The sequence below is a fragment of the Sus scrofa genome, chromosome 4, assembly GCF_054392235.1.
Source record: "Sus scrofa isolate SSC_HxYL_T2T_F1_AM1 chromosome 4, Sscrofa_HxYL_maternal_Yorkshire_Landrace_v2.0, whole genome shotgun sequence".
NCBI classification, from domain to species: domain Eukaryota; kingdom Metazoa; phylum Chordata; class Mammalia; order Artiodactyla; family Suidae; genus Sus; species Sus scrofa.
This window is the reverse complement of record NC_139386.1, coordinates 35393517-35407801: the sequence shown is the minus strand read 5'-3', so window position 1 is coordinate 35407801 and position 14285 is coordinate 35393517. Positions and strand designations below refer to the sequence as shown.

Sequence of the window (14285 nt, the reverse complement as noted above, 5' to 3'; positions counted from 1 at the left end):
AGAGCATTTCTCACCATTTGACATGGTTACCGTTTGCTAGACATGTATTATTTCTCTCTTCCCCAGTAGAATGTAAGGTTCATGAGAACAGGGGCTTTGTCTCTTGCTGTTTTCTGTGTATTCCCAGGTCCTTGAGCATAAATATTTATTGACTGAATGGAGCACCCATTGTGGATGTGTCACCATGTCAAGTGCTATGGGTGGCATGTATTTCACATGCAGTGCTTCATTTGCTCCTCATGATATCTCCGTGAGCTTGGCAGGGCAGAAGTCACCATCATTGTTTATAGATATGAGACTGAGGCCCAGGGAGGAGGTTTCCCAAGGTCAGGGTCTGATAGCCCCACCGAGCAGCAGAGCCAACTTAAGCCCTTGAGCAACTGAAGCCCACTTAGGGAGATGCCCACATACAAAAAGTTACCATAAAAAGAATAAACATCCCCAGTCACAGCTGATAACAGCCAAAGGCAAGAAGCTTAGGCAGTGGTAAGCGGTCAGAGAAGAAGTACTGTATATGGTGGTTGATCCCACACAGGTTGGGTTCAAATTCTGGCTCTGACGCAGCGTGACCATGAGCAAGTTACTCTAGTACCCGAGGTCAAGGTCTGATAGCTCCTCAGAGCAGCGGAGTTCTCTCTACTCCAGGTTCATCATTTCTGAAGGGAGAATAATAATAATATGGGGCATTATTATGAAGATAATGATCAAGTGAACTGTAGAGTTGCTGTGAGGATTAAATGAGTTCATATACCAGGTACTTAAAGAAGCACATCGAAATACTCTACAAATGAATATATTTATATAATATATATGTCACCTATTATACTATATGTATACTATATATAGTAGAAGTGCTATACGGCGGGGAGGCAGATTGAGATCCCTCTAAGCCAAAGGGGCTGGAGAAAGGGTGTTGTCCCCTGGAGAACCTAACTGAGGTACACAGGAAAGGGTGGCTCATGACCCCGGCAGCACCCCCTTCAATGCAGCTGAGTCCATCACACATGGAGAAGATAACCCCTGCTCCCTGATTCTGTTGATAGGAAGTCCGTCGATATTGTAACCACAGAGAAAGTATTTGCAAAAGACAAAAAGCAAAGTCCCCTCCTTTTAAACAATGTGCATCTTAGAGCCCACACCGAACACTTTATAACTCCACATAAAAGTCACTGACTCACAGAGCTGGCCCTTCTGTCAGATGCCACTAGTCCAGCAGAGTCCAGCATTGGTAGAAATCAGTGGGAATCCAAGTTCTGCCTGTCACATGCCTGAGGTGTCTGGGCAGAAAGAACTCTCCACAAAGTACAAGTCTGAAAGTTCCAGGTCATCAGACAACCAGTAACATGCTGATGAGATACATTCAACACCTGGGGTCCTCCTGCATGTCACGGAAGCCTTTGGGGTCCTTAAAATATTAATGATGGGCTTTTAAGAATGATGGGCAGGTCAGTTCAGATGACTCAAAAGCACAAAGAAAAGACTGAGAGCTGCTAATGCCTTGTTGAGAGAACTGTCAGAATCACGTGCTTTCCATATGCACAGAGAGGGAGTGATGTCATCCAGGCCCTGGGCAGAAGCTTCCCTCTGTAACCCCCACAGATGGCCAGCTTCCTCCACATCCTCTCCCACAGTCGCACTTTTCCCAGGCTTCTGAATTTGGCAAAGCACCCTTCCTTGCGTGGCCTGGAGGCAGAGGACGCCGTGGCAGGGTCGCATTTTATCCAGCTGCCTTTGCCTTTGACACATGCACAGAGGGCAGGACTTTGCCCTCCTGGAGGCTGTTGCCCTCAGCAGCCTGGTGCCCATGTCAGTTTTGCCAGTCGCTTCTTGGTATTGGATCAGGTCCACGCACCCCCCGCTCCCAACAGTTCCAACACATGCCCGTTTTCTCTAAGCGTTCAGACTCCGAAACCAGACTGCCAGGCTGTTAACCTTTCTGATCCTGTCTCTGCCACTTCCTCACTGAGGACCCGGGGCCAGTTACTTAATGACTGTGAGCCCGCGTTTCCTCACTTGAGAAACAGGTCACATAAGAGCACCTATTCCTCCTCCGTTGTAATGATGCGTGGATTGAGGACTGAGTTAATGGATGCAGAGCTCCATACGCTGAGCGCTTAGTAGGCACTCTGGAAATGCTGGCTGCTCCCGTTTTCCCAACAGATCCAAGCCCAAACCGGAATTATGCAGGTTTGTGCCAATTTCCCAGTTCTGACTGTTATCACCTGAGTTGTGAGCCGAAGCATATGTGTTCATGCTTTGGGAAACTGGGAGTCAAACCAAGAGAAGATCCACGAATTAGATTTACTTCTCTTTTCAGCAAAGGAGAACTAGCAGATAAGAGCTTGTTGATGTTGAGTAGAAGAAGAAACCTATTTTATTTTTTCACTTTATTTTAAAAAGAAATTCCAAGTGATACCAACCAGAGTTCAACGCCCAGCACTTGCAGGCCAAGCAACTCACAACGATAAACTTTTTATTTCACTCGATGGTTCCCTCTTTAAGTTCTGCCATTGAATTAGGTCACTGTTTTTCTCCGTTTCTTGAAAGTTATTTTTTACTTTTCCTAAATTGCTTCCGTCTCTTCTCCTTATTTCTCTCTGACTTGAAAATAAATTTCCAACTGTCTTCCCCACCAGTGCTCTCTCGTTCTCCCACCCTCTGGATAAGAAGAGGCTTTTGGAGCCTTCATTCTCCGCTCTCCACCCCTCCTCCCCTCCCTGGGATGAATCCTCTGGAATGTTCACCCCACACCATCCCCACACACGCCAGGCTTCTTGATGTTGCTCAAATAGTTTATTACTTTCTTTCTAGGAAATGATTCGATTTTTCCTTCTATTATGTTCTTTCAAGAATTCTTATTTATAGCATTTACTTCACATTCCCAGTCCATGTTATACCAATATAAGTAAGTATAACTATATAGAGAGGCAATATATATCTATATATATATCTGTGTAAATATAGAGTTGAATGTGGATGTATATCTTAACTATAGAGGCTATATATATATCTGTGTATAGAGAGAGGCTATATATATATATCTGTGTATATATAGTTATATATGGATATCTATCTGTAGTTATGTATCCATATATAATATATATCTAGCTATAGAGAAAATGTATAGAGAATCCCTCTGTGTGTGTGTGTGTGTGTGTGTGTGTGTGTGTGCATGGCACAATGCTGGTTGCTTGTTTTCTTCCTTCTTTGCCTCGCTGAAATCTTTGTTTGGGTGCATTTTCTGTGTAGCTAGATTTCTTCTATCAGCATTTTTGTCCAATGAGATACTTGGATGAGGTGCATTCTGAACCCTTGCATTGCTTGGATGATGTTCTTTGACCTGAGAAGTGACAGGGAGCTTGCTGGTGTACAGGATTCTTGGGGTGCCTTTCAATAGCCTGTAGGGGCTATTCCGCTGTTTTTGGTTTCTCGTGCTGCAGCTGGGAAGACTGAAGCCAGGTTCATTCTTTTTCTTTTCTTTTTTTTTTTTTTTTTTTTTTTTTTTTTTTTTGTTCTTTCTGTCTAGGAGGTTCTGGGTTGTTTTATTTTCGTTCCCCTTGGAGATCTGGTGCTTTTCAGAATGGCTAGATGCATGGGTCTTTTCTCATTGATTCTTCCTATCCAAAAACATGGGTCTGTCTTCTATTATTTGTTTAATTGTTTGCTTATCTCCATTTGCTCCTTTTTCTCTGTCCGGGACTTTGGATGTTCACATCTGGTACGGCTGCCTCTATTTTTCCAGTCTCTCTCTCTCTTTTTCATTTCCCTTCGTGATTTCCATCTATGCTCTGTGTCTTTGCTTTGCACTTGAAATGGTTTTCTTTTTTTTTCTTGTCTTTTTAGGGCCACACCCAAGGCACATGGAGGTTCCCAGGCTAGGGGTCTAATCGAAGCTGCAGCTGCCAACCTGTGCCACAGCCACAGCAACGCCAGATCCAAGCCTCGTCTGCGATCTACACCACAGCTCATGGCAACACTGGATCTTTAGCCCACTGAGCAAGGCCAGTGGCTAGTCAAATTTGTTTCTGCTGTGCCATGACAGGAACTCTTGAAATGGTTTTTCTAATTGATTTTTCCTAATGTTATTGGTTTGCTGGATCGACCACCTTGCCTTCAATTCCTTGATAGAAATTTACAGGTTTTTTTAGCTCAACAATCATTTTTAGATCAGAAATTGCCCCTGTGTGCTGCACAGCCGTCTTCATAAGTGCACCTTTGGGTTCTGTTCACATGGACGCCTTCCACACACGTTCTGTCCATTTTCTTTGCTGCCCACAGGCCGTGTTATTTTATGCGCTGGGTTTATTTGGGCTCCAATGGTGGCTATGCGGCAGCCCCAGCAGTGATGGAGCAGTGATGTGCAGCAGGCAGGTTGCTTGTTTCCCAGCCTCCCTTTGCTGTTTCAGCCCTCAGCACACCTGTTCTGTTCCCTTGGGGCTTTGGAGGGGTGGGCAGGTCTTCCTGTGCAGTGTGAGGGTGGCTGGATGGGACTTTCTAATTCTCTGGAGAATAAACTCTTCCCAGGATTCAACGCTATTCCATCTTCACTCCAGGGCTCTTTGGCCTTTTTTCCCAGCCCCTGCTAGACAGCCCAGGAGCCCGAGTCCCAAACCTCCCTGCTCCAGCTGTTGGTGAGCCCCGCCAGCCAGTGAGCTCACAAGAGGCATAAGGATTGGATTTGGGAGGGAGAAGACTTTTGCGTAGGTCTCTCCAGAATCCACCTCTAAACAAACTATTATTACTTTGTATTTATGAAACCAAATCACAGCTGTTATAAAAACGAATAGTATAGAATTGGGAAAAGTAAAAGAATTTCCTTATTTCTGTCTATTCTTCCAGGGTTGTCATGGTTAATAAGATTGGTGGGTCTTTCAAGTATGTTTTATTTACTTACATATATACATATATTTTTTGTTTGTTTTTGCTTTTTAGGGCTGCATCCGTGGCATATGGAGGTTCCCAGGCTAGGGGTCCAATCAGAGCTACAGCTGCAAGCCTGTGCCATAGCCACAGCAATGTCAGATCCGAACCGCATCTGCAGCCTACATCACAGCTCACGGCAACGCTGGATTCTTAACCCACCGAGTGAGGCTAGGGATCGAACCCGCAACCTCATGGTTCCTAGTCGAATTCGTTTCTGCTGCACCACAATGGGAACTCCCTACATACATATTTTTTAAAAAAATGGGATTACACTATATATATGTGTGTATATATATATATATATATATATATATATATATATATACTGTTTTGCAACTTGGGTCTTTTCACTTAATTTTTTAAGACCTTCTGTTTTATATACACAATTTACATTTCCTTTAATAATTGCATAACTGCATGGTTTTCAACTGTGCAAATACCAAAATGTGCTTAATGGATGTCAATAGTTTTCTGTGATATGAACAGTGATGGTTTGAAGAGCTCTGCATACATCTAAGGGTCTTTCTGCAGAGCAGATGACTAGATATGGACTGTGTAGGTCGAAAGATACATGCCTTTTAAATATCAACAGCTTCTGCCAATTTTCCCCCCAGAAAGGTTGAGCATGTTGCTTTCCTGTCGATGGAATATGAGAGTTGCTGTCTCTCATCCTCTGGCTGACCCTGTATTATCAATTTTTCAGTTTTTATAAGTCTGATAGATTAAAGGTCATATCCTGCTGTCGCTTTAATTTCAATTTTTCAATTGTTAGTGAGGTGGCGCCATTTTTTCATTTGCTTCTTGTCCCAGTGTGTTTTTTTCTGTGAATTACTTCATGTTGTTTTCTCCCCTTTACCGATGAATTGTTAGTCTTTCTCTCTCTCTTTATTTTTTTGTCTCTTTCTAGGGCTGCACCCACAGCATGTGGAGGTTCCCAGGCTAGGGGTCCAATCGGAGCTGTAGCCACCGGCCTACACCACAGCCACAGCAACACAGGATCTGAGCCCTGTCTGCAACCTATACCACAGCTCATGGCAACACCGGATCCCAACACCGGATCCTTAACCCACTGAGCAAGGCCAGGGATTGAACCCGCAACCTCATGGTTCCTAGTAGGATTTGTTAACCACTGAGCCACGATGGGAATTCCTCTCTCTCTTTTTTTAATTGCAGTCAGTTTATAATATTGTATTAGTTTCAGGAGTATGGCAAAGTGATTCAGTTTTATATATTTTTCAGAATATTTTCCACTATAGGTTATTACAATATACAGAGTTCGCTTCCCTGTCCTATATACTAAATCCTTGTTTATTGATTCATGCATAGTAGCGTCTATCTATAATCCCTACTCCTAGTTTACCACCCCTCTCCCCTTTGGTAATGAAAACTTTGTTATATCGATGTCTGTGAGTCTGTTTCTGTTTTGTACATAAATTCATTGGTATTACAGAATATTTGGACCACTTCTTGAATCTGCATGTGGCATCTGCGTGCAGGGGCCATGCTAACTTTCTCTGTATTGTTCCAATCTTAGCACACGTGCTGCCAAAGTGGGCGCATTTGTCTTTTTCTTGATTTGTAGGAGTTTTTTCTAACGTGAGGTACTTCCATGTCTGTCATTTGTGTTGCAAAAATGCTTGTGTATTGTTTGGGGTGGTTTTTGCTATATTGGCATGTTTAGTTCTATGCTGTTTTATCAACCTCTTGACCTTTTTCCTTTGGGTTTCAGATCTTGCTTGGAAAGATCTTCCTCACTTTCACTTTTTTTTTTTTTGTCTTTTTGCCATTTCTTGGGCTGCTCCCACAGCATAGGGATGTTCCCAGGCTAGGGGCTGAATCGGAGCCATAGCCACTGGCCTATGCCAGAGCCACAGCAATGCAGGATCCGAGCCGCATCTGCAACCTACACCACAGCTCACGACAACGCCAGATCCTTAACCCACTGAGCAAGGCCAGGGATTGAACCCGAGACCTCATGGTTCCTAGTCCGATTCGTTAACCACTGCACCACGACGGGAAACTCCAAGATCTTCCTCACTTGTAAAGATGTTACCTATGCAAAGAATTGAGTCATGTTTTCTTCTTGTATGGCTTTATCTTTCACATATAAATCTTAGATGTGATTTATTTTGATGTGAGGAGTGGAGAAGAGATCTAGCTTATTAACCTGTTAGTTTTTTCAACTATTTAATCTAACATCATGATTAGAGTCCATCTTTTTGTGACTCAGCTGAAATGACTCACCTTCATCACAGACTAAATTCCCACATGGCTGGAACTTCTGTTGACTGATTGATGGTTTGTCCAAAAGGAGAGCCTTGCAAATGAGCCATTTTGAGAGCTGGACTTCAGATTGAAGGCCACTGGTACCCAGGAAAATCCCCAGGACAGTAAAGTTGGAATTGCCTCTCTTGCCTCTGCTTGGCTCCCCTTCCACGCTCATCTGCCTTTTTGCTATTGGTTACAGATATCTGAGAAATATGGGCTTCCCGTGGAGAAGATAACAAAGCTTTACAAGAAAAGCAAAAAGGGGTAAGAAAGAAACTGAACTTAAATTAACTTCCATGTCTTCAGCTCATTTTTCACTTGGGTTGTTAGTTTTTTTGCTGTTGAGTTGTATAAGCTGTTTGTATATTTTAGAGATGAAGCCTTTATCAGTTGCATCACTTGAAACTATTTTCTCCCATTTTGTAGGTTGTCTTTTTGGTTTTTTTTTATGGTTTCCTTTACTGTGCAGAAGCTTAGAGGTTTGATTAGGTCACATTGGTTTATTTTTGTTTTTATTTCTGTTGCCTTGGGAGACTGACCTAAGAAAACATTCGTACTTGCAAATCAGATATGTCTACATGATGCCTTTAAAAAAACAAAGATGGTACGCATCTTTTGTTAGTTCTGTGGTCCACCTTTTATAAAAAATTGTGTCATCCTTCCACAGGAGTGCTAGGCAGCTAACACCTGCCATGCATTTTCGAAGACCTCTAATGGGGGAGGCGGGGGAAGTGTGTTGTCATGACGTGAGCTGATACGCCCCCTCCAATGACAGAATAGAGGGGTCTGGAAGCGGTGGGAGCATCCTGGGCAGAGTCAACATGTCACCCTTTGGCAGAGAGCAGGGTGTAGAGGGAGCCACATGCTGCTCTTGGGGTTGGTTTCAGAGCAGCACAGTAGGGAAAAGAAGGATTCAGGGCAAAGGGGATTCTTCTGAGGTCTGTATGAACCAGATAATAGGAATGTCTACTGGACCTGTTGTTCTCAGCGTTAAGAATAATAGCGCTCATTTATTTGGTGTCCAGTAGGTTCTGGGCTCCCTGCTAAGTGCTGTATGTGCTTTGCTCTATTACCCCTCACCACTCAGTGGGGTAGATTCTTATCCCTGATTTACTGCTGAGGAAACTGAGACAGATGGAGGCTGAGCATCTTGCTCCAAGTCTCATGTTCGGTAGGGGAAATGCCGATTGGAACGCAGGTCGTTCAAACCCCAAAGCTCCATGCTTGGCTTCCACCTTTTTGCTGTCTGCTGCCTCCAGCCCTCCCAGGGCTTCCTGTGGAGGAGGCTCTAGGTGTGGTGGGCACGGGAGCTGGCTTTGGTGCCAGAGGAAGGTCTCCATTGAGTCAGCTTCTGGAGCTCTTTTCTTACCCAAAACCCCCCAAAACCACACAAACAACAACAACAAAAAAAATAGAAAAATGGGTCTTTAAAACTCTTCTCTGAGCTTCCCAAAGGAAACTGATTATCTGGGGTACTCAGGCTGAGTGATAGGGTCTCTGGGTTGATTTAGAGTCAAACAGGAAACCCTTTCCACTTGAGCCCTGGTTGAAAAGCTCAACAAAATGCACATTACAAGTTCTTTCCAAGGTCAGTGCAAGAGGCCGAGTGTAGTCCTTTGATGGTGAGATTTGAGTGGTGTCTTAAGGTCTTACGCTGAGCAGAAACCCTCAGTGCCCATGTACGTGCTGATGATAACATTTCACTTCCATTGAGCCCTGCATCAGGCCCTGGGCTAAATACTTTAATCCTAACAACCACTCTTTAAAGCAGGGTTGTTATTCTTATTTTTGCAGAAGTATAAACCAAGGCTCTGAAAGGCTAAACAACTTGCCTGATGACACATATCTGTAAAAATGATAGAAAAAAGTTCTCAAACTAAGATCTGTCTGACTTCAAAGAAGGAGACTGGCTCAAGGGCTTCTATCATGGATGGGCCCTGGAAGTTGTTGGGTTTTTTTTTTTTTTTAATTAAACCCACCAGGGATGGTTAACCGAGGAGTAGGTCACATGTGGTAAAATAAAAATTCAGAGCGAGGCAAAGCTAGATCCAAAAACCAAGCTCAGCCGTGAAGCTGAGTGAACTTGGGACATTATCTGACCTTGCTGAGCTCGGGTTTCTCATTCGCAACATGACGGTGACGGCACCTGCTGTCAAGGTTGCCCTGAGGATTGAACACGAGCCACTGGAAGATTACCCTATGCTCAAAGAAGGGCAGCTGAAGCTGTGGTTTATATTCCTCTTCCTCAGAAGTACAGAGTACTTAGAAAGAATGAATTTTTGAGAGGCAAGACGGTTTAATGAAAACACTCAGGGGCCTAACTCTTTAGGTCCCGGCCCTGTCAGTGGCTAACTGTGACTTCAAGCTCTGTTCATTTACCTGGGCTGCAGTTTGCCAGTCGAGAAAGCAAAAGGTTTGGGTGGAACGACCTCTGAAATCCTCTTTCCTAAGGAGCTAGTTCTGAGAATGGAGGTTTTGTTTTCCTCAAGGAGGCTTCTGGCGAAAGAAATACTAGGGGCCGGTGGGGGTGGGGGGTGGGGGGCTCTCCCCCTGCCTGTCTCCCCTCCCTTCCCTTTCCTTCCCCAGTTCTGGCATCATCCTTTGCAAAAGAATGGCCAAGGGAACCCCCAGCCTGCAGCCCGCCCTGGCACCCAGAGCCCCTGGGTGACAAGGCGCGCGGGTGACGGTGTCTTTGTCCCCCTCCCCCGGCAGCATCCTGGTGAACATGGACGACAACATCATCGAGCACTACTCCAACGAGGACACCTTCATCCTCCACATGGAGAGCATGGTGGAAGGCTTCAAGGTCACGCTCATGGAAATCTGAGCCCTGCTGGGCAGCCGCCCTCAGGGCCTTCCTCCCGGGAGCGTCGGAGCCGGGCCCCCCGCACCTGCAGACCCCCCTTACCCTTCTCACCACGGCTGTTACACGCCCGCAACGGGGGCGGCCCGAGGCCCCAAGCCCCCGTTTTGTCCCACCCGGAGGCTCGTGCTGTGGCGCCCAAGCCGAGGCCCCCGGGAAAGGGGGTTGCGGCTGTCACGTCCTTATTTATTGTCCCCCTCGTCTGGAGCCCGGGGCCCAGGCCCGCAGGGACGGTGCAGGTCCATGCCGGCTCCAGGGGACACCGTCCAGCGTCCCAGGGCCCCGGCGCCCGTCCATGAGTCCTGAAGAGCCCTGCGACATCTGCCTCTGCCACCCCACCGCCTTATGTCGCCGTGGTCTCCAGACTCCAGGGGGGCTGGACAGAATGTGATGCCTCCCCGGGCAGTTACCAGAGGTGCAGGGGGAGGTGGACACCCCCCACCTGGTCAGGAGACTGCGCTGGAGAAGCTCACCTTGCTGCCGCCTCCAGGGGTTTCCAGCGAGTGGCCACCAGGCCGAGGCCAGGGCGACATGCAGCCAGCGTGTAAGTAGGAAGGACGCCAGAAGGCGTGCCCAGCCATCGTGTACATAGTGTTTATAATATGGCAATAATATATTTTACAGGGGGTGTGTGGGCATGTTTACTGCTGCTGCCTAGGGGAGGCACACACCCGGACACTCCGCTTCCTGCAAGAGGTTTCCCCCTCTGTGCTGTTCAGGAGACATGCTGGGGAAGGGAAGTGGCCTTTGGAGTATCAGGTGGCCAAGACGGCTGCCAAGGGGGGTGCCAAGACGGCTGCTCCAGTGGATGCCCCCCAGGGCCTCGGTCCCTCCCCATGGATACTGCCCACCTGGAGGCCACTGAGCTGCTCTCAGGGTCATGCGCTTTGCCCGCCTCTCCCTCTGGGCTGAATGCCTAAGGTCTCAGCTCCTGCGGCTTTGGGGTCAGCATTGTCCAGGCTTCCTGGGGAGACTCCAGGGGGACTGCCATCAGCCCCGTCGCCGGGCTGGCTGCAGTAGGACGCCTTGGCTGCCCTGAGGATCCTGGCCCCTGGCGTGCCTCACAGTTTACAAGCACGTCCTTCATCTCAAGTGGCCCCTTAAAAGCCCGACGGCAGAGTCCTGAGAGCAGGGCCAGCAGCTCAGCTCCAAGCCGCTGGGCCTGGAGAGGCAGGGGTTGGCTGCCCCGCTGCCCCTGGCTGCTGGATGAGGAGGGAGGGCACCAGAAGGGCCCAAGAGCCCTGGCTCTTCTGCAACCAGCCTCTGGATGAAGCCTGGGAGAGAATTGTGCGCTGGCAGACGGAGAGGAGAAGAAAGCAGCCCCCAGTCACAGCTTCAGGAAGCCTCTGGGCCACTGTTCTCTTTGAGGGGACAGGTACGTGGTCGAGGGGGTTGTGTTCACCCTGGTGGGTTGAAGCACTAGCTTTCTGATAGCCAGGCACACCCCCCACCCAAGGTTACACTCTAGGACAGGTTCTAGGTAAGGGTCCAGATTTGTTTGTAAAGCACTTTGATGTCTTTTGGGGGTAGAGGGGGCTTTCTTTCCAAGGGCTCCCTGCCCTGAAGCCCAGAGCCTGAGGGACGGGCTGCCTCCAGCCCAGCTGTTTGTCCTGAGGCTGTTGCAGAGGCTCTGGATGGAATGGAGGGCAGGGCAGGGGCTGGGCCGATCTCTAGGTGTGGTGACGGGGCACCTTTCTGTGCATCTTCTGGACACAATTATCCCTCCCTGCGGTGCCAAAGGTTTGCATCCTGGATTCAGCCCTCCTCCACTCTGTGACTGCCACGCCCTGGAACGGCTTCTTAGGGACCTTTCTAGGTACTAATGGGGGCTCGGTCCCAAGATGGACAGATTCAGTGTTGGAACCCCCCAGTGTACCATGCACTTGGCATGCTCCTCGCCTGAGGCGTGGCTTCATACATGATGGGCAGACGTCGTGGTGAATCGTTCTGAGCCAGGGCACAGGCCTCCAGCGCAGGGAAGACAGAACATCTCTGGCAACCTGACACAGGTTCACTGGCCTTCCCTCTCCAGCCTCTATGGAAAAAAAATGTTTGCAGGTCCTGCCCTAGGCAGAGGATGAATCAGAGATGCTTCTGCCTTCATCCCAGGTCCCTGGGTAGTCACTGTAGTGACCACTGCCAGCACAAAGCACATAAGGTCAGTGCCACCAAAGGGTGTGGTGCATGGTGTCCCCTCCCATCTGATCTGTCCCCATTTCACCACGTCTCCTCCGCCTTCTTGGTGTGCCTATGGCTTAGCTTTGATGAGCAGAACTATTCAAGCGAAAACACTCCAGAGACACAGGAAAACCTGCACACTCTTTTTTTTTTTCTTTTTTTTGTCCCTTAAATAAATAAGCTTAAAAAAAATACGTGTTGGATGAGGGACATGCTGAGGGACATGTAAAACAAACAAGTGTTTTTCTTATACTTACTCCAATTGCTGAGACTTTATGGGTATTTTCTTATGGGACCAAAAGAAAAATGCAGTCAGATATCATCTTGGAATTGAATCCTAAAAGACTAAAAAGCATGTCTCAGTGCAGAAACTTAGCAAGCATGAACTGAATCAAACATTTCCTACTCATTTAAAATTAGGAAAACACAACAGAAGCAGAGGGTTTGTGCCAAATTCTATGAGCAGCCCTTTTTTAAAGACAAGCTAGGGAGGTTGCTAGATGGACACTTTGCTCTCGTGTTCATTTTTTTTTTTTTAAAGGCAAATGTAACTTAATAGTTTTGTAAATGGGAGAGGGGGAATCTATAAACTATAAATACAGTTATTTTATTTTTTGTACATTTTTAAGAAGAAAAAAATAAATATTCATACCGTAAGAGTAAACACGAGTGTCTGATGTTTTCTGGGAGGTGGGCGTTGGGGGCTTTTTTTGCCTGATTGGAACGACACCTCTGTGTGAGCTGGGATGATCCTAGGCTCCCTTTGGGCACTTTAGGTCCTGGGCTCCAACTCAACAGACATTTCCTTTTCCTGTGGCTTTGTTGTGCTCCACCCCAAGGTTAAGAGCAGAGACCCTATGGCCCTGGTGGCCCTCTGCACCAACCAGAGTCCTAGCACCGGGGGGAGAAAGGGGTGGTGGCACAGAGTGCCGTGTTCTCAGAGTGATTGTCATGGGCATCCCAGGGCTGTCTGGGACCACACATGGCCCATTACCTGCCCCCCATCCCCACCCCGATGCCCAGGTGCCCAGGACCTAGCTAAGTCCTGGACCTGTGATCATCACCCGGGTGCAGAGACACCTGCTTGAAATGAATATTCCCATTGGTTATACCCTTGCTGGGGACATCTTTTCCCTCTGCAACAATTATCATTTTAGGTGGCTCTGACTGATACTCTACGGCCTTGAAAAACAATGCTCTTTCTCTTGTCTCTTCGGCCACCTTAAAAAACAGGACATTTCAGGCACGTGCAAAGCATAGTCCTGACAAAGATAAGAGAGCTATGTGTGAAGCATCTCCACTCCTTCCAAAGAAAGTTCTCGTGATCGCCTCTTACCTTGACTGAGCAAGGATGCGGAGACGACTCCTCACCTGGCCTTTGCCCCCTGGTTGTCAGGAGGGTCTGCGTGGGGCGGGGGGGTTGGGTATTGGGACAGTGCCCTGAAGAGAGGAGCCTCATGCTTGAACATGTGCTGGAAGTTAACAGGATAGCCTCCCACGGGTGTGGAAATGCAGGTGCAGGGTCCCCGCCACCTTTTCACCACCCCTGCTGTGAACACGTGGCGCTAGTCACACTCAGTGTTTGTGAGCATCAGGGCCATTTCTGGTCCAGAGAGGGACACTGTGTGAGATACAGAAAGACCGCTCCTCTAGCTGACATTCAGCCGCTTTTTCCTACCTTGACGCGCGCTTTGCTGAAGGCAGGGCCAATGGCAGCAACAAGAAACACACCGTGACCTGAACTGGCTTTGAGGCTGTGGGCTCCGTCTCATGGCATCTTCTCTACTGACACCTCTCCAGTTGAGAGGCCCAGAGTGGGGACAGGGGGATGTCAATTTCCCACCAAAGAGGAAGTTGCCTCCATTTCTCCTTCTGTTGCACTGAATGATGAGGCTAGAGTCGTTTACAGCTCTAGCTGCAAGGAAGGAGAGGAGGTGAGAAGAAAGTAAAGGCTAGGAGTGGAGCCAAGAAAGGAAGCCCCCCCCCCTTGCAGACCCAGGATGCTTCAGGACAGGGCTTCGGACCAGCAGACCCCGTCCCCCCTTCCCCTTGC

At 47.7% G+C, this 14285-nt stretch overlaps 1 protein-coding gene and 1 non-coding gene across 6 annotated transcripts in view; one reads left to right on the top strand and one right to left on the bottom strand.

The window, feature by feature from the left end:
- Nucleotides 1–12896, top strand: part of GRHL2 (grainyhead like transcription factor 2) — a 193408-nt gene extending 180512 nt beyond the window's left edge. For all 5 annotated transcript variants that reach the window (XM_085021961.1, XM_021090600.2, XM_085021960.1 and 2 more), the window contains 2 exons: nt 7391–7455; nt 9904–12896. In XM_085021961.1, the coding sequence (XP_084878087.1) occupies nt 7391–7455; nt 9904–10018 (180 nt within the window). In that variant the 3' untranslated portion in view covers nt 10019–12896. The remainder of the gene's footprint in view (nt 1–7390; nt 7456–9903) is intronic.
- On the bottom strand, nt 6373–6481 carry LOC146403759 (U6 spliceosomal RNA). Its single transcript, XR_014845079.1, has one exon. It is a non-coding gene; the product is annotated as a U6 spliceosomal RNA (small nuclear RNA).
- Nucleotides 12897–14285: the final 1389 nt, after the last annotated feature.